This window comes from Hyposmocoma kahamanoa, unplaced genomic scaffold (genome assembly GCF_003589595.1).
Source record: "Hyposmocoma kahamanoa isolate Upper Pololo Valley unplaced genomic scaffold, ASM358959v1 65, whole genome shotgun sequence".
Taxonomy (NCBI): Eukaryota; Metazoa; Arthropoda; class Insecta; order Lepidoptera; family Cosmopterigidae; genus Hyposmocoma; species Hyposmocoma kahamanoa.
The window spans coordinates 3,950,451-3,969,357 of record NW_020653853.1 but is presented as its reverse complement, the minus strand read 5'-3'; the positions used below and the strand labels follow the sequence as shown (position 1 = coordinate 3,969,357).

At 33.8% G+C, this 18,907-nt stretch overlaps 1 protein-coding gene across 1 annotated transcript; it reads left to right on the top strand.

Moving 5' to 3' along the window:
- The first annotated feature begins 5,404 nt into the window (after positions 1-5,404).
- LOC113231248 (26S proteasome regulatory subunit 7) lies at positions 5,405-17,723 on the top strand. Its single transcript, XM_026465480.1, has 10 exons — positions 5,405-5,479; positions 5,590-5,627; positions 5,718-5,891; positions 6,596-6,735; positions 8,322-8,490; positions 8,753-8,885; positions 13,222-13,348; positions 15,031-15,127; positions 16,258-16,466; positions 17,498-17,723. Exons 1-10 carry the CDS (start codon positions 5,407-5,409, stop codon positions 17,640-17,642), a joined length of 1,305 nt encoding a protein of 434 aa, XP_026321265.1. The 5' UTR covers positions 5,405-5,406; the 3' UTR covers positions 17,643-17,723.
- The last annotated feature ends 1,184 nt before the right edge of the window (positions 17,724-18,907 follow it).

The following is an 18,907-nucleotide window of genomic DNA, read 5'->3' as shown; positions in this document are numbered from 1 at the left end:
CGAGGTTTAAAAAAATAAATTACACAATTTGGTTTTAATTGTATGACTAGAATACGCCCAATAAATCAAATCATTAGAAATAAATGAGATTTTTCGGATATTGTACAATTATTGTATTTTTTGTCTTCATTAACGCAGCCATAGTGCTGTCGTCTATAGTAAAGCATATTTTCTTATAATGTTAACAACAATTTTCCGGGTTATTTGTGCGTCTCTCTAAAAAAGTTATTAGTGACGAAGAAAATACAATTTACGAATTTTAAAATAGTGATAAGTGATTGAATGGATATATATGGTGATGTGTTATTAAAGTTTCAATAAATACAAATTTAAAGTCCCACCCGTCACAATGAAACATATATATTTTTATTTTAACCAATAAATATGCAATCTATTGGCATTTGCCTTTGTAAAAGTAAAAGGGATTTAGATCCGAAATATAGTTTCATTTCCTATGTCTAACAATCGCGAAAACCTAAGCAATATGTTACAATACTGTTCAGTTTATTTGCATTAATTACCTGGGCTCGAATTAGGGAATTCCATGTACATACAACTATTACCAAACCAACGGGATGATCACTGTGGGTACTACCCAGAACTCCCTAGAGAAACTTTTAAATTAGTTCCAGGCCCGGGACTCTTGTTCTCCATCTGACATTCATCCGAAACAATTACTGTCAAATACATAAGTCATAAAACTCGACTATAGTAAAAGATGTATGATGCGAATGAGGCTTCAAAGTTGACGTTGTTTAATTAGGTCGAGTATTACTTATTTGACAGCAATTGTTTTGGATGGATGTAGAACGAGAGAGGCACAGGGTACCTTCAAGCGCCTGTTTTTTGACTGTAATCGTATCGTCACTCCTCTATATGATATCCTCTCCTTTAAAATCCCCCATCCCGTTAATATCAACTTCCTCTTAACGGTAGTCCACTCTTCCTTTGTCTTTGTCCTGTGTAAGTTAATTAAAAAAATATATTTGTTTCTGTAATAGTCTGTGTATGTACTCTGTTGTTGTAGATTCTCTCCTCAGTGATTTTTTTCGGAATTTACCGGTCAATATTTGAGTTAAAAACGCATGCGTGAGGAACGCATGCATGCAACTTGGCATTGGCGGGTTTACCGATATGGTACATAGTAATTTTTACTTGACATTGGCGAAATCATCGTTTGTTTCGATGGAGCCATAAGCATTTAAAAGAAGAGGAAGAACGAGAGTAAGCCCCCTGATTCCGATGTTCTGGTTTGTGCCCTGAATTTCGTTCCTCAAGACATAATACAAAGAAAATTCCCTACTTTGAGAGTAGGTCAATGGCATGGCTGTCTGGCATTTTTTGTTGAAAGAAAGAAGACCATGACTGAGGACTACATAATATTATTCACGACATTTTACTGACCTATTAACCATTATAAAACAGCATAAACATACAATACCTTTAAAAGAAAACCTTTAAAACCATACATTCCAATAGATGCACCAAATACCATAACACTTCATGAAAACTCTACTACGTAACATTTTCACTATCACAGAACAAAACAATACACAGAAATAACACAATTTCGAATTTAATTAAATGTCTATCTAATAAATGTTAACAAATAAACACTATTTCTGTGAGAGGTGAAAATATTTTGTTGTGATATAAAAAGTCTTCACGAGAGCAAGAAGTTATTTATAGTGTAACATCCCACGTGAAGGGTAAACATACACACAAACATAAATGACGTGTACAACAGAGTGTGGAACCAAGTTTATAGTGTATTTTGTTTAGTGATTTTGTTTTCTTACAATGCTAGATCACATTGTTAAATATTTTTTACATCCTGCAATGACATACTTTAAAATGATAACAAAATAAACTGAAAATCTGTATTTATATATTAATGGAGCTTTGTTTACGAACAAAAAAAGTATACGCAAGACAAAACAAATCCAATTTATAAAGGGAAAAAGGTACAGCTTATGCCTAAAGGTTACTTCGATCTGACTGTAGGCCAATAGATTCTTTAAGGAGTCATGTTGAGGTGTACAAAACATGCAAAGATGTTTACATAAAGTTCTAGGAAGTAATATGCAGAGTGAATAACACCTCTCTCCCAGAATTATTGTACGTATTTTGTATGTTTAACTAGCAATTACTTTACTACTTTTGTGTATTAAGAAGAAAAAAACTGACTTCAAAAGTTTGTTGGCTACCGGAAAGTGCGAGAAACCGGTTTCGTCCTCTAGTTTGCCACTCTCAGAGATGGAATATGTTATGTTATGTTGAATATGTGTTACTGAGGTACCCTCTTTCTAACAAAATAAGAATCACCAAAATAGTTTCACAGATTATGAGTCGAAGTTATTGCATAACATGCATAAAAAAATTCTGTTGAATTGAAAACCTCCTCCATTTTTTGAAGTCTGTTAAAAGTTCTGTGATTGTGAGTAAAATTTAACTATTTTGCCTTTTATATTTAATCATTCCAGGATTTCAGGAGGCATTATAATGTCCAACATAAAGCTTAGGTAAATATACTCTGCTTACTCTGAGTTTTCATTATAACAAAACAAACCAATCTCTCTGGGACAACTTTCATTCAAGTTTATTTATTTTTTTATTAAAATGTCAATACCCTGGTAAGTACAGACTTATTACATTATGATTGATGTCATAAAATATAATTTATAGTAGAATAGATACAATATCTAATCTAAAATGATTTGGAAAACGTTGACCAATTTAAAAAGTAGTAGATATAAAATACTTTGATTTTGAAGACTTGTAATTGTTTACTAAGTAATGAGTATGAACTGAAACACCTAGTCAGGGTGCAGCCATATATGGAGCATCCTCTGGCACACCACATGCAATAGGTAGTTCATTGATTGCAGAAATGGTAACTTGGGTTGTCTTGCATGTGCAGTTTTACATCCATTACTGTTTTTATGACGAGCATGACATTGATCTATTAAGTTATGTAACAAATATAACAAAGGAAATTAAAAAGTTGTACTTGTTTACCAAACAATATTGCATTCAGCATATTTTGAATGATATTATTTATCTATAGAAAAACAGAATAAAAGATTTGTTAAAAATATAAAATACTAACAGGCATTAAAGAATCAGGGTTCACAAGAAATGAGAGTTTGTGTTTATGGTTTTAAAATCCTAATAGCTCATACAAACTACACACTAATTGTGTTGCTGAAAAGGGGCAAAGTATCCCATGAAATTGCATCAATTTAAACACCAATGTTAAAAGGTGTTAATTGACATTTTGAAAAACGAATTTTCAGCAAATTCTCATGAGTTGGTTGAAACAATGAATGAGAATTAAAGAATATAAAATAGGTACCAGTGGAACAATATCCTTTGAAAAGCCTTTGACTAACAATGTTAGTAACAATATTTAGCTAAATGAAAAAAAGATAGAATGGTGTCTTCTATTTGTTATTGATTATCAAATATAATGAAAACTATAGAAAGGCTGAATACATAAGTAATTTTTTTTTATAATACAGTATGGTTATAGTCCATCTGTTTAGGTACTTAAATAAATGTAAACAATCTTGAGATGTCTATTTAATGAAATATATATTTATAAAATGATTTTCCCTTACCTTCAAATACAAAATACTTAGCTTCATATGAAATTGCATGCCTATTTTTATACCTATTGATTTGTACAGCATGTGTTTCAATAAAAATATGTATCCAGATTGTTTACATTTAGTTAAGTACCTAAAATTTTATTATTTAATATTAATAAATTTGTTTCTATAGTCCATTTGACTATAGAAACAAATTTATTAATATTAAATATAAATGTTTTTAAAGAGAGAAAATACTGTTGTTTTTTATAGCAAAATTTAAGAATAACATAATAATTTTAAAATTAACAAAAGTATAAATTTAATTTACAATAACTATGTTAAATAAATTATGAGCAGCTGATGTGCTTTCAAATAAAACTTTTTATTACAAATTTAACATAATTAATGTTGAAATTGAAAATAAATTATATTCAATAAAGAAAAAAACAAACAGGATATACACACGATAGTTCCACACACGAGTTATCGCCGCGACAAGTTCGAACAATGTGGGGTCTGCTTACAACAATTTACAGGTTATGTGTGACGAAAAACATGGTCAGCTTTATGATAACACAAAAATTTAAACAAACCTTGAAACTTATGTACATGACCCCTTAAATCTAATTCGATAACACTTTAACCTAATAAAACCCCAAACTTACACAGTATGACGACAATACCAACAAAGGCTACATACCTTCCTCAGCACAAAAAACATATTGGAATAATGCAAAAAAACAATACCAGTGTATCATTTTTTGTAAGAATTAAGATTCTACAGATCCGTTGATAACATATCAGATAATATGATAAAATCAAACATTTTTTTTTCATTTCTACGAGAATAGAACCAAGTTCAAACCGGGAGATTACGCTTCTCATTTGAATATACTTACGAGAAAAGTCACCTGCCGGAATTAAATTAGTATTTAGTTTTTTCACTCTCTCATCATTGATAGAGGTTTTTAAGAATTGTTTTGGGCGTAATGAAAAGATACTGCTGACTAAAACCGGGCTTTGACATTAGTTTTTGGGTCATTGTGAGTGAGAGACATTATGTACGGCAGTCACTGTTACTCTTGCAATTAAACGAATAACGGTCCTGGGGAGTAAATAAACAAATTTTCGCACTTACCTAAAACACTATATTCAAGAATTCAGGAGAAAATATTCATGAAAAACACGAAAAAATGTGATTCTCCATTCAGCACTACGAATACAAAATTTTAGTACTGACATTGGTCGCAAGGTGGCTTGTGGTTAGTTTACGGCTGTCAATGCGTTCGTATAATAGTTTTATGTAAATAGAAATTATTTCGTTTGAGCTATTCACAATTTTCTTACTGGTGTTGTAATGAAGCTATATTAGAAGTAACAAAAATCTGAGAATGGTTAGTTTGTGGATTCTTTTTTAATGTGTTTTCTTTCTTCATATTTCATACATTCACATTTTAAGAATTTAATGAATGCATTCATAGCTTTTGCTTGTCATCATTGATACGATCCATTACACTCTTCTATTTTCGACGAGTTAGTTTTCTTAACTTTAATTAACGACATATTCATATAGTAGTTTCAAGAAAAGATAAGAATGATGGTAACACTTCAAGTTATTTGAGTGATAATTTCAATTTTTTACGATTTATTTATTTTTCTCTAGCTAATTATTTTTACATATTATTTTTTAATTTGATGAAATTGTATTGTAACTGTTCATGTGCGTAAACCGAAACACATTGCTTTTTGTGAATAGCGATTGTGTTTAATTTTGGGCATTTATTTTAGAATTTAATTGATCAAATACGTTAAGATGCCAGACCATTTAGGAGATGATATGCGAAAAGTGAAAGATGATAAAGAGGAGCCGGAAAAAGAAATAAAATGTGAGTATTTTGCCTTCGATTTAATCACTAATCTTTCCTGATGTTAGTCTGAGAAAAATGCATTACTGTGTAAATAAACCAAGCCATAAACACTGAAATTTCTTTTACAGCGCTCGATGAAGGCGACATAGCATTATTAAAGTCCTATGTAAGTAGAAAAATTAAATAACCTACATTTAAAAAAATGTCATGACTGGCATATTTTGAGGAGATTTTTTACCCTTTTTGTATATTGTAGGGCCAAGGCCAGTATACTAAAATCATCAAGGAGGTGGAGGATGGTATCCAGACTGTCATGAAGAGAGTAAATGAACTGACTGGTATAAAGGAGTCTGATACAGGCTTGGCCCCTCCTGCTTTGTGGGATTTGGCTGCAGATAAACAGACTTTACAAAATGAACAGCCTTTACAGGTAAATGATTTTTAATAGGTACTAACCAGTACATACTGTCTAAGAGTTTTGTTAAAATCATTGAGTATATATAACCAGAAATAGAGACATAATAAGGGCCATCCATCCCTGGCAACTCTGGAAGCACATTGGCCTTGTATCACTTTTAAATATCAACTTTTGTTTGCACTGAAATCACAAATTAGAAAGCTGATATAGTACACCCCTAACAACTGACTTGTGTGGATGTCTCCATATATTCCAAAAATATTCTGTATAACTATGGGGGGCTGTTCCATTTGGTGGTGTGGGAAAAACAGCAAAACATCTAATTATAAAACAAACCACATTTCGTTGGTAATTAACTAATATGAAATTTTTAAATTTTCATCCATTATGGCAAAGCTCAAGTTAAACTGGTTATTTTGAAGTGAAACAATTGATGACACCCGTCAATTGTTTCAAATTCAGGCTGGCCAATCGGTGCACAGCTGTCACTGTAATGATATGGCAGAATAGTTTTCAAACAAATTAAATAACATTTTGTCTCTATTGCTGGTTATATACTCTATGGTTAAAATATAAATCAAAATTTATTCAAAATAACAATTGGCACTAAGAGATTGACTTACTTGCATGGTATACATATAGCTATAAGTATCAGCCCACAGATTAATGGCGTCCATTGTATTGGTGATAACAATTATATTTGATTGGTTTTTAAGGTGGCAAGATGCACAAAGATCATAAATGCAGATTCCAATGACCCAAAGTACATCATTAACGTTAAGCAGTTTGCCAAATTCGTGGTTGACTTAGCTGACTCTGTTGCTCCAACTGATATTGAAGAGGGTATGAGGGTTGGGTAAGTTATATCTGTTAATGTTTAAAAATAAGTAATTTATTTAGTCATTGAAACAATTACACCGCTCAGTAAATGCATTTATGTCTGACATTGATGACTTTCTACAACAATAATGACGACGACAACTGCCTCCATGGCCGAACGGTTACCATGCCAGACTGCCATGCAGAGGTCAAAAAATTCAATTCCCGGGTCGGGAGAAATATTTGTATGGCCTACATTTATTTCTCTCGTGAGTTTGGGTGTAATTTGTGGTAGTCCATGTGTGTGTTCATGGCACCTGCGACACAGGGTTTCCCTAGTGCTGAGCTATATTGAGTGTGTGCGTTATTATTATTATTACTTTGATAACCTTATTTATGGCTCTGTTCCGGATGATTCCGGATTAAATCCTGACAAAACCAATTTATTAAATAAATTTCTCAAGTTTCTCACTTATTTTGGGTAATTTCAGGTTGTAAAAATAACATTATTTTGTATTAATTGAATTATATTTAACCTTTTAACTGCCGTCACTTGATATTATAAAAAAAAATGTAACTTATGTATCAGAAGGTGTACTGTTGAGTGTAAGCATTCTGATCATGTCAGTGGAATGCTTGAACTCATAAATAACCTGTATCTTTGACGATTCTTACTTAAGGGTCGCTTTGTTTATTAGCCTGATAATTATTTAATACATTAAAAAAAAACAGAGGGTAAAGAAAGAAAGCTGCTTTGAAGAAGGGCAGATTTCTGATACAACTCTCTAATAGTAAACTGATCACTGAGCATTTCACCTTGCTTGCATTGAGATAGCAATCAGGGTATACTCTGACCTATATGTACACTGCTAAACAGGCATATGAAATGTGTTGGCAGATTGAGATGAACTAATATTCTTTTCAATGCAGTGTTGGTGATGAGAGCCAAAATTCTGTACTTCTATGTGGTCCAAGTGCTGTAGATCATAATATAAACTAAATAAAAAATATTTTTATAAACAAACTCGTACCGTCTATGGGTCACCTCAATGCATCCCATTCGGTAAGATTGTGGCCAAGCATGTACCTAATCTACATTAAAAAAGGTAACCCAACATAGTGACAGATGATGAAAGTCGAAATTTACGGTCTTTGTTTGGACTAGATTTGTGTCATATTCATTCTAGTCATGAGAATCTAGTTTACGGTGTTTAATTCTGTGTTGTTTGACTCAGTACTTTGGTTAGTGGCACTGACAAAAGACCAAATAACCTGTGTCGTCACGCAAAACTTAACAGTTCAGGAAAATTGATCTGATCAAAATAGGATTTTTAATTTTTTTTTAATGTACATTTTAAGGTTACCGTGGTTATTGACTATATGATTATCACTAGTTATATACAGCAAAATTACTTTTCTACCGATGGTCATTGCTTCACTGGCAGCTTAGTAGACAGTAGACAGGTTGAAGAGCAGAATATATGTATCTTTCTAATCTCGTCAGCTGTCGACCAATATACGAGCCTGTAGTGCTCGGATGTAGGGAGAAAACTAAAAAGTTATGCCCTTGAAAGAAACCTATGGTAATCTACTTGAATGTAAACCCGATAAAATTATTTACAGTGTGGATCGTAACAAGTATCAAATCCATATACCCCTACCGCCAAAGATCGACCCAACTGTCACCATGATGCAAGTGGAAGAAAAGCCTGACGTCACCTACAGTGACGTTGGAGGATGCAAGGAACAAATTGAGAAGCTCAGAGAAGTCGTAGAGACTCCACTACTTCACGTAAGTTCTTTTCTTTTATTAGGGTTCTGTACCTCGAAAAATCATTAGACTATGTAATACATACTTACACATACTGAAGCGCTGAAGATCTCAAGATCTCGGACACAGCGGTACTGAACTCCTCAATCAGATATCACTAATACCAGTTTTGCAGAATAAGATCAGAATAAGATGGGATGTTCTATTACAGACGCATGATGATGATGTTGTGAGAGATAACTTATCGTGAACAAAATTAAATATCATTGTATCATTGTTACAGCCCGAGAAATTCGTAAAACTAGGTATTGAACCTCCTAAAGGGGTGCTACTGTTCGGCCCTCCTGGTACAGGCAAGACACTGTGCGCTCGCGCTGTGGCCAATCGCACTGACGCTTGCTTTATTAGAGTAATTGGTAAGTACATATTTTTATCATTATTTCACGGTTTCCTTACATAGGGACTGCTTTTTTTTACTCTCAAAAGTTAAAATAAATACGAGAGTGTACAAAGCATAATTTTTTAAGAATTACTAAAATGAATTTATATCTTACTAACGTACTTAAAATTTTGTCGAAAATGAATTATTAATTACATTTCACAACATAAGCAAATATCTGAATAGATTTTTTTCTTTCCAAATTGTAGGTAACTTACATTCTTTCGTGCTTAAGTGCTAGTAGTAGTATTGGTTGATAAATGGTTTTTACGATATTTTTCTACAATTGGGGAGTAAAGAAAGATTGCTGATCGTAAGTTTCGACAGCGGTCTGATACGCCTCCCCTATAGCAAGTAGGGCAATGAACAAGTCTGTTAATTTCAGCTTTTTGACGGATCTACATGTTGCTCTACATTTGTTTTCTATCGAGTTTTTAGGTTTTAGAGATTACTACACATTGAAAATGAACTACTTTTGTGGATCTAAAGTCTGTATGAGATTTTCTATCAAACCAACATTTCGTCTTGTATACAGGTCCCATACTGGTATCAATTAGTGTCACCTGTACCACTAAAGGTATAAATGGTGGCTTAGTAACAAATAATGGTACAATTGGTCCGCAGGGTCAAGTCTCACTTGCATTTGAAAAAATACTTTCATTTCCAATTTGTTTTGTACATCGATGGCTTTCTAAAATTGTGATCTGTCTCAAAAGCATCTAATTCATCACGAAGATGATATAAAAAAACTTAAACGTGTCTGCTGTGCAAAATTAGCATGTCGTAGATCATCCCAACGTTGTCATGTGATTATTTTAACCAATGAAAAGCTCGGTGTCCTATTCCTTACAAAATTTAGTATTTTCTGAACAAATCTCTATAATGACTAAATAAGGAACTACTTTGGACTGAACAAAAAATAAGTGAAAAACAGCGATATGTTAAAGTGTAAGGAAGCGGTTACAAACGAGTTTAAATTTTACGTGGTTCTATAATATCTTTGTCTTGATCATTTATATACACGTTTAGTTGTATAGTTACACGGTTTTGTTAATCGCGGTAACGGAATACAGGACTGTCTCCATTTGGCCTGACGGGAGCAGTCCATGGTTCAAGTAGTAAATTCAAATTCAAATTCAAATTCAAAATAATCTTTATTTCATAGGTAAGCATTATTACACTTGAAATCGTCACAATGGTTAAACTCTTCCGCTCATTCGTAAGGCAGATTCCCCTGAGAAGAATGAGCAAGAAACTCTAGGGGTTGCTCTTTGTAAATAACATTTACAATATTTTTTTATTTGAAACATCAGATTGAGACTACCTCCATGAGCTAAACGGGTTACTACCACGGATTTTTGTCATCCAAGTACGCAGAAGTTGTATAATAACCTTTAGTATAAAGTTTTTGTTTCACTATAGTTTTAAACCTCGTGAAAGGTAAATTTTGTATATCAACCGGAATCTTGTTATAGAAGCGTATACATTGCCCCTTAAATGATTGTTTGACTTTGTGAAGACGACTATCAAGAAAAGCTAGTTTATTTTTATTCCTCGTATTAATGTTATGTCTGTCACTATTTTTCATAAAGAAATTACTATTCCTTTTAACATAAATTATATTTTCATAAATGTATTGTGAGGCTAGTGTAAGAATGTTAATTTCCTTAAACTTATCTCTCAAAGATACTTTGGGGCCCAGATTGTAAATTGCCCTAACTACACGTTTCTGCAGGACAAAGATTCTATTGATATCGGCGGCATTACCCCAAAGCAAAATGCCGTATGTCATTAGACTGTGAAAGTAGCTGAAGTAAACCAATCTAGCGGTTTCGACGTCTGAAAGTTTCCTTATTTTTTTAATCGCGTACACTGCAGAGCTGAGCCGTTTTGACAACTTACTTATATGGGGACCCCATTGCAATTTAGCATCTAACGTTATACCTAGAAATACAACTGTATCCACAAGATTCAATTTTTCGTTTCTAACTACAATGTTTGTAACCGTCTCTCTAACATTGGGTAATGTAAATTTCACACAATTTGTTTTTTTCTCATTAAGAAGTAGGTTATTAACAGCAAACCAATCAACTTTAGATATAGCATTGTTCACATCGTCATAGGAACATTGGTGCCTTTTAACTTTAAATAATAAGGAAGTATCATCAGCAAACAATACTATCTCATGTTTTATACCCTCCATAAGGCTAGGTAAATCATTAATATAAACTAAAAACAAAAATGGGCCTAGAATTGAACCTTGAGGGACACCCATGCTAATTACAGACCCTGATGATCTCGTACCGTTAACATCGACCCTCTGTACCCTACCACGCAAATACGATTTAAGAAGGTCGAGATCACGTCCCGCCACACCATAATGGCGAAGTTTCCTGACCAGTGTATCATGGTGCACACAATCAAAAGCCTTGGAAAGGTCACAGAATACACCAATAGCATCATGTGAGACTTCCCATGCATCAAATATATGATTAATCAACTCTACACCAGCGTCGGTTGTAGAGCGACCCCGAGTGAAACCAAATTGTTTAGGAGACATTAAATTATTACTATAAAAATGTGCACACATCTGATTTAGAATAATTTTTTCAAATATTTTACTGAGAGTTAGAGTAGTATTGATATAGGTCTGAAATTGGTGGGGTCAGAAATACTACCAGATTTGAAAAGTGGAATAACTTTACTTTGCTTCATGAGGTCAGGAAAGACACCATCATCAACACATTTATTAAAGACACAGGCTAAGTAAGGCGCAATACAATCAACTATAGAACTAATTCCTCTGACTGAAAGACCATCAAGATCAGCAGTATTTTTTATATTTATAGACTTAAAGGCTTTAACAATATCGTTTGGAAATACATGACGGAACCTTAAATTAGTGATACTAACTGCATTATTTTCTTTTAGTAAGGATTCAGCGGCTGTGGGAGATGAATTTAACGAATTAGTAGTCAAAATTGGAATGTCGGTAAAAAAAATTACTTGTATGGAACCGTTTCCGAGCGAGATTGTTACACTTTGTTGTTTGATGCTCAGTCAAGACACCTCATAATAGTAAAGCGAATACTTTTTAATATAATATTTTCCTTATTTTTCCTCAAAATAAACCATAGTTTATTGGAATATGTACGAAACGTTTTCTTATCTTGAATAATTTGCAATTTTTCTTTTTTGGTTGTAATTACTAATTTTGTGACAATATAGCACACCAACTTCGCCACGGAAACAACTCAAAAAAATACCAAATATGGCCATTCAATATGTGTGTCGTTCACTTTAAAAGTGAATTATCTCCTTGTAATTAAATTGTGTCACTTCATTTTTATAATGAATATTTAGCAGTTTTAGTTCCATGAATAAACAAGTAACGCTTTCTATGAAGTTTAAGTGCATTTACTAGAGTTACTTCCCTTTTTTAATGAAGGATATGATTAAATGTGATACCAATAAGAAAATTTTGAAAATATGGAGTTACACTACTTTTACAGTGATCGACACATGTAATGGTTATGTTTTCGATTAAATACCCTACCGATCCCTCGTCCCAAGTGGTAGTAGCTAACTTCAGACAGTATAATGATGCCGTATTATTTCCAATTTTTTATCGAGAAGTAGTCGAGTTTCTGTCACAAAAAAATTAAATAATTTTGACTTGTTGAAGCCGGCATGAGATATAAATTAAAAGACCGTGTTAACAATGTTTGATTGACACACACTTCAACTACTACAAAGTACATCGAGTACGTAACCAGAAATAGAGATGAAATAAGGGCCATAAATTACAGGCAACTTATCAGTGATACATCACTTATACATATCAACTCTCGTTTGCACTGAAATATAGACAGCGCCAACAGCTGACATGTGTGTACGTCTCCGTATATTCCAAAAATATTCTGTATTTATAGTAATAAAGATAATATCTCTAACAATGGCGTGCTGTTCCATCGGTGGTGTGGGGAAAAACAGCAAAACATCTATTTACAAAACAAACAGAATCAAATTTCATCGGTAGTTAAATATGTAATTTTGCAATTTTTGGCCATTATAGCAAAGCTCAAGTTAACTGGTCGATTTGAAGTGAAACAATTGACGACACTCATTGATGACACCCGTCAATTGTTTCGAATTCGGATTGGCCAATCGGAGCGCAGTTGTCACAGTAATGACACGGCAGAATAGTTTGCAAACAAATTAAATGACATTTCGTCTCTATTTCTGGTTGAATACTCGATGACAAAGTACAATCACATCAAACTACATTTGTACTTACAGTTTTTTTCTTTTAGGTTCTGAGTTAGTGCAGAAATATGTAGGTGAGGGTGCGCGTATGGTACGTGAGCTCTTTGAAATGGCGCGAAGCAAGAAGGCCTGCCTAATATTCTTTGATGAAATTGACGCCATTGGTGGCGCTCGGTAAGATATCCTTTCGTATTGTTCTATTTCGTTCCATAGTTTTTGGACATTCAAACGATTTTAACGTGTAAACTCTTTAAAATAAGATTAAAAGTCACCGTAACGGACGAGCTCGATCAACGTACGTTTTTTCACGTTAAAGCCGTATAAAAATTTTATGCGCACCGTGTACGAGAAACCGTGAAATCGGAAACTTTCTACTCTCCATGTTTAAGGTCATAGTGTACCAAAAACAAGAGTAAAACTCCCAGAAGTTCCACCAATTTAGTGCTGGATGTTTATTATAAAAGATTTGGTGCCAGTACGATTATCACCAACCCATTTATACCTCCCACTGGTCCAATGAGGGTTGTGAACCTTGTTCGACGTGCAGGTTTCCTAACGATGTTTTCCTTTACCTATAAGCTCATGGTAAATTTCAAATTGAATTTCGCACATAAATTCCGAGAACTCAGAGGTACGTGACTGGAATCGAAATCACGGTGCCTGCTTGAGAGGCGGTAACCCACACTATTTGGCTACCACGGCTTCTGCTACGGCATATCTTTGAATAAAAATAATCTCAGTACACAGTATTCAAAAACTGACCTCAAAAGTACGTGGAATTACATCTATTTGCTAATCGGTTACCGGAAAGCGTGCGTAATCGGATTCGTCCCCCTTAGAGGTGCAATATTATTCAAATAATTTTCTTCAAATTTAAATGGGATCAATACTGAGGTAACCTATTTCCAACAAAAGAAGAATCATCAAAATCGGTTCATAAGTGCCTTGGGAGTTATCGCGTAACATGCATACAAAAAAAATACAGTCTTTTTAACCGACTTGAAAGTCGGTAAAAGAGGTTAAAACACTGAAAATATTTACTACGTGCAAAATATTGACTGACAAGTAGGAAAGCAAATAGACGGCCTTTTTTCAAAGTCTTATCAAGTAAACTAGTCAAGAAAATAGTTATTTTTTGCTGATGGAACCCCAAAAAAAAGATTCTTTTGACGCATTTTTGTTTTACTATGTACACTCGGGAATCCGTTGGATGCAAGCATCACAAGAACGGTCGTTGTGGAATTTTAGTAGCAGTAGAGCCTCCTTGTGAATGTGGTCGTCCGGAGAAGTACCGCCACCTTATCTATTTCTGCCGCCAAGCAGTAATGTCAGCATTACTGTTTTCCGGTTTTGAAGGTAAGGGTGCTGGTGAAATTGCAGGCACATGGGACTTGTCAATTTATGTCTCAGGGTGATGGGTGCAGTGGCAGTGCGCCTCAGATCTTTGCGATTTAAAGAACAGAATGGCACTACAACTGTTATGGACAGGCGTCTGGCTTACTATGGCGCACGACTTGTTCGTCCCGTCACTTGATATTATAAAAAAATCTTTGGGAGAGGCCTATATTCAGCAGTGGACGCCTTTCGGCTGAAATGGTGGTGATGATGATGTGTACACGGGAGTTTTACTCCAGTATTCAGTCATTAAGATCTATTTAAACGATAAGATAATAGAAATTGTCCAATTTTATAGTTTTTACGTACACTGCTTTAGCGGTGGTGTGTTGAACGTTTCTTTCTTTTTTTAAATGTGTCAGGTGGAGCTCGTCTTAAATTAAAATTACTACTCAATATTTAATCAATACCCTGTATTATTTTGAGTTTCACATTCTTTAAATTTGTTTACTTGCTTTCAGGTTTGACGATGGCGCTGGTGGCGATAACGAGGTACAGAGAACTATGTTGGAGCTCATTAACCAGCTTGACGGTTTCGATCCTCGTGGCAACATCAAGGTAAGGAAAATATATTTTTTAAGTTTCAACAGATTCCATTATTTTAAATGTTGTTTTGTAACACGAAAATGAAAGAAAAAGCTAATAAAAGTACGCAATTGTATGGCATTAAATAAGTGGCATATTGTGTCAAATTAAAATATTTATTCACAAAGACAATACTGTATTTTGCATATAAGTAAGTTGTAATGTTTAATTTTATTGAATGTCACGGTTGTTTGACCACCATGATGTTCAATATTTTTGTGACATTACTCCACTAGTTTGTTATAATTATTAACACAAAGATCGAACACTTGGAAAAAAATCCTTCGATCCGGCTGGATTCAAACCAACGTCTTTCAGCAAACCGTGCTAGATGATATGCCAACTATAAGCAAGTTAATTACGAGAAATACAAACCTAAAATATATAGATATAGTATGATCATGACTTGTTTAGAAAATTAACATTATAATTTAAATTTGAATTCATTTTTTTTAACTCTTATTATTTAGGGGCTTTGAACATGTCAGCACCATAAAAAAATACTTAAGATAATCCGAACCGATAAATCAAAATTCTACCTAACCAAACATATATACAAATCTTCACTGCACTAATTGTTAGCTCAGGCAAAACGGATTGAAACCACTCTATTTGAATCTATAAATTCGTTGATTCTGTTTAGTTTTATTTTTTACGTGAATGCAGCCATTGCCAAGTCAGATTTGTTGTACATCGATGCAAACGCGCGACTGCATCGATACAAACGCGACTGCATCGATACAAACGCGCGATTGTATCACATGCACAATATTTTGTTTAGTCAATTGTAAATTGAAAAATGAAATTAGTTAATACATTAAATAAATTAATAAATGAATTAATTTAAAGCGTGCATCGCTACTGCATCGCTGATAAAGTCACATCGGCAAAATGATAACTTTTCTAGAGAAAGGCTTAAAGATTCTACGAACGAAATTAGTCGTCAATATTTTTGTGCTTAAATAGGACAGTTATAAAATTCCACATATGTATATGTAATGTGTTTCATGTAGTTCGTATTAATTTTTTGACTTTTTCTTTTGACGTATAATCACATGTAGTTTTATATCTAGGTTACGAATTAATTTAATTTTTCTTCTCAGGTCCTCATGGCAACCAACAGACCCGACACCCTGGACCCGGCCCTGATGCGACCAGGTCGTCTTGACCGCAAGGTGGAGTTCGGTCTACCCGACTTGGAAGGGCGGGCGCACATCTTCCGCATTCACGCAAGATCTATGAGCGTCGAGAGAGATATTCGGTTCGATCTGCTGGCTAGATTGTGCCCTAATTCTACTGGTGCTGAGATTAGGTAGGTTTTAGAGTCCACGTAAAATATATTTATTTATGACTGCAGGTTTCTTCCCTGAACGCTATAACTTGGGCCTTTCCAAGGCGAGAGTGAATAGACATTATTTAGGTGTGCGTGCTCCATCGAGTACCTTATCGTCAATTTTCATCCTATAGTCCTACCGGGATCGAACTTCGGGACCGGGTGGTTCTTTATCTTTTCAGATGTTTCAACAACAGTTACTTTGACACGTAGTCGACATTGCCTTTTATTTTTTTTTAAATTTAACTGCCTCCGTAGCCGAACGGTTACCATACTGGACTGACATGCAGAGGCCCTGGCTTCGATTCCCAGGTCGGGAGAAATATGTGTATGACCTAGATTTATTTTTCTCGTGAGTTTGGGTGTAATTTGTGGTTGTCTATGTGTGTGTCCATGGCACCCGCTATACAGGGTTTCCCTAGTGCGGGACTATGAGTGTGTTGCGTTATTATTATTATTAATGACCTATTCGACACATATATACTTTTATACACACAGTGACAAATTTAGCGGAACAAAAAAGTGGGAATATAAAACGTAGTAACGTTTACGTGTTTAAATAAATAAGAATTACATATAAAGTAGCTATTAAATTTACAACTACTTAGCACAGCCTTCTTCAAATTTCATGGGAAAAAAATGGAAATTAAACAAAATGCATTTTTTTAAACAGCTGGGAATTTTAAAATTGTAACAATTTAACATCGATTAAATGAAACTTTAATGAACGAGAAATCTTTTTCAAGTACACTTTACGAAATTTACAAGAACGCAATATGAACTTCACACCACTCGACAAAACTGTATTCATAGAAAATTAAAGCAAACGAACGAAAAATTACCCTTGGCAATTTTTTTATTTTGAAATTAGAACTAAAATATAAAAAATAAATATAGCCGACTAGACCTTTCAAAATTCACTGCATTATTTTAAAGCTTATATTAGTGTTCCGTTAAATGTCCCGGTGTGTGTAATTTCTTGGTTCAATCAAACGTTTCGTATTTCCCAGGTCGGTATGCACAGAAGCGGGCATGTTCGCAATCCGCGCGCGACGCAAGGTGGCTACCGAAAAGGACTTCCTAGAGGCCGTTAACAAAGTCATCAAGTCCTACGCGAAGTTCTCAGCGACGCCCAGATACATGACCTACAATTAGTTCATTATAACAGATGTAAAATTATTAGAATTATAAAATTTACTTGTATGCCTTTTGGTAATAAAATAAATTTAACACCAATAAATAGTTTGTTTTCATAATTGCGAATTAAAAGAACACAATTAAGAGCGATGCCATACGATGCGTTGAGTCGACGTTGCGTCGTGACGCCGCGTCGTCGGCGTCGTCTGTATTATATACAACTCAGCCCCTGTAGCATGGCTACGCATGATAGTCGCGACGCGTGCGATAAACTTGAAATAGGCGCGCGCTATTGGCTATCTAAATTAGATCTGATTAGAAAATACCAGTAGTTCTATCAACAGAACTAATGAGAATAATTGGACAGAATTGACAGAACTACTGGGGGCCTACCATAAACTTTCAAAAAATAATCGTATTTCGATGTAAGCTTACTAAATTATTACTCATATTCGTACCATGACAATCCTGTCAACCAAGCCCAAGTAATCAAGTAATGTATTATTGCTAAAGTGACTGAAAGAACAAATGATTTCCCTTTTTTTTCCATCCTCTAAGGATTTCCCAATATTGTCTATTCCTTACTAAAAATAGGAAAGAAATAACGCTTTAAGAACTATATAATGCCACCTCTTTCTTTTTTGGTGTTGCGTATCGTCCTATCGTAGTATAATGTTAAAGTACTTAATATTATTTACATTCAGAGAATTTAAACTGCCAAAAAAAGAAAAGTATGTAATAATGAAATCTAATAAAATTACGTTGTTTTCAATTATTTTTCCGCATTTTCATGAAGAAAAATAAACAAAACGAGCCGAGTCTTGATTGTCACGTTGTAAATTCGGAACTAGTCTAGTGTCAACTGTTATTTTCGCCAAGGAGCATATAGATGGCGCTGTTATAATTTTACGAAATAAACATCGCGTATTTTTATTTAACGAGAAATTATTTCCTATGTGCTATTAAATAAAAAATAAACAAAATATTGAAGAGATATATGTAAATAAATAAGTCAACTTAACTTTTAATCCTTACAAATCAATATTAAGACAATAAAACTGAAAATAATATTGTTTTCATTGCATCAGTGTAACTATTTTAAGTTTGCTAAATTTGACCTAAGAGCAATATTACTTTAACGTTAAAGTCGCGTCATAGTCCAAATATCATATTTTTAACAAATTAAGCTTCCAAAAAAAATGGCGGGTTTTAGTAGTTACATTTTTTACACGAATTGATTTTTAATTCATGTATGTATATCATAGATGTAAATTACGTTGTGC

Coding starts and splice junctions, on each gene's coding strand:
- LOC113231248 (XM_026465480.1), top strand. CDS start 5,407: ATGCCAGACCATTTAGGAGATGATATGCGAAAAGTGAAAGATGATAAA. Junction 5,480..5,589: donor GCCGGAAAAAGAAATAAAAT/GTGAGTATTTTG, acceptor TTTCTTTTACAG/CGCTCGATGAAGGCGACATA. Junction 15,128..16,257: donor ATCCTCGTGGCAACATCAAG/GTAAGGAAAATA, acceptor TTTTCTTCTCAG/GTCCTCATGGCAACCAACAG.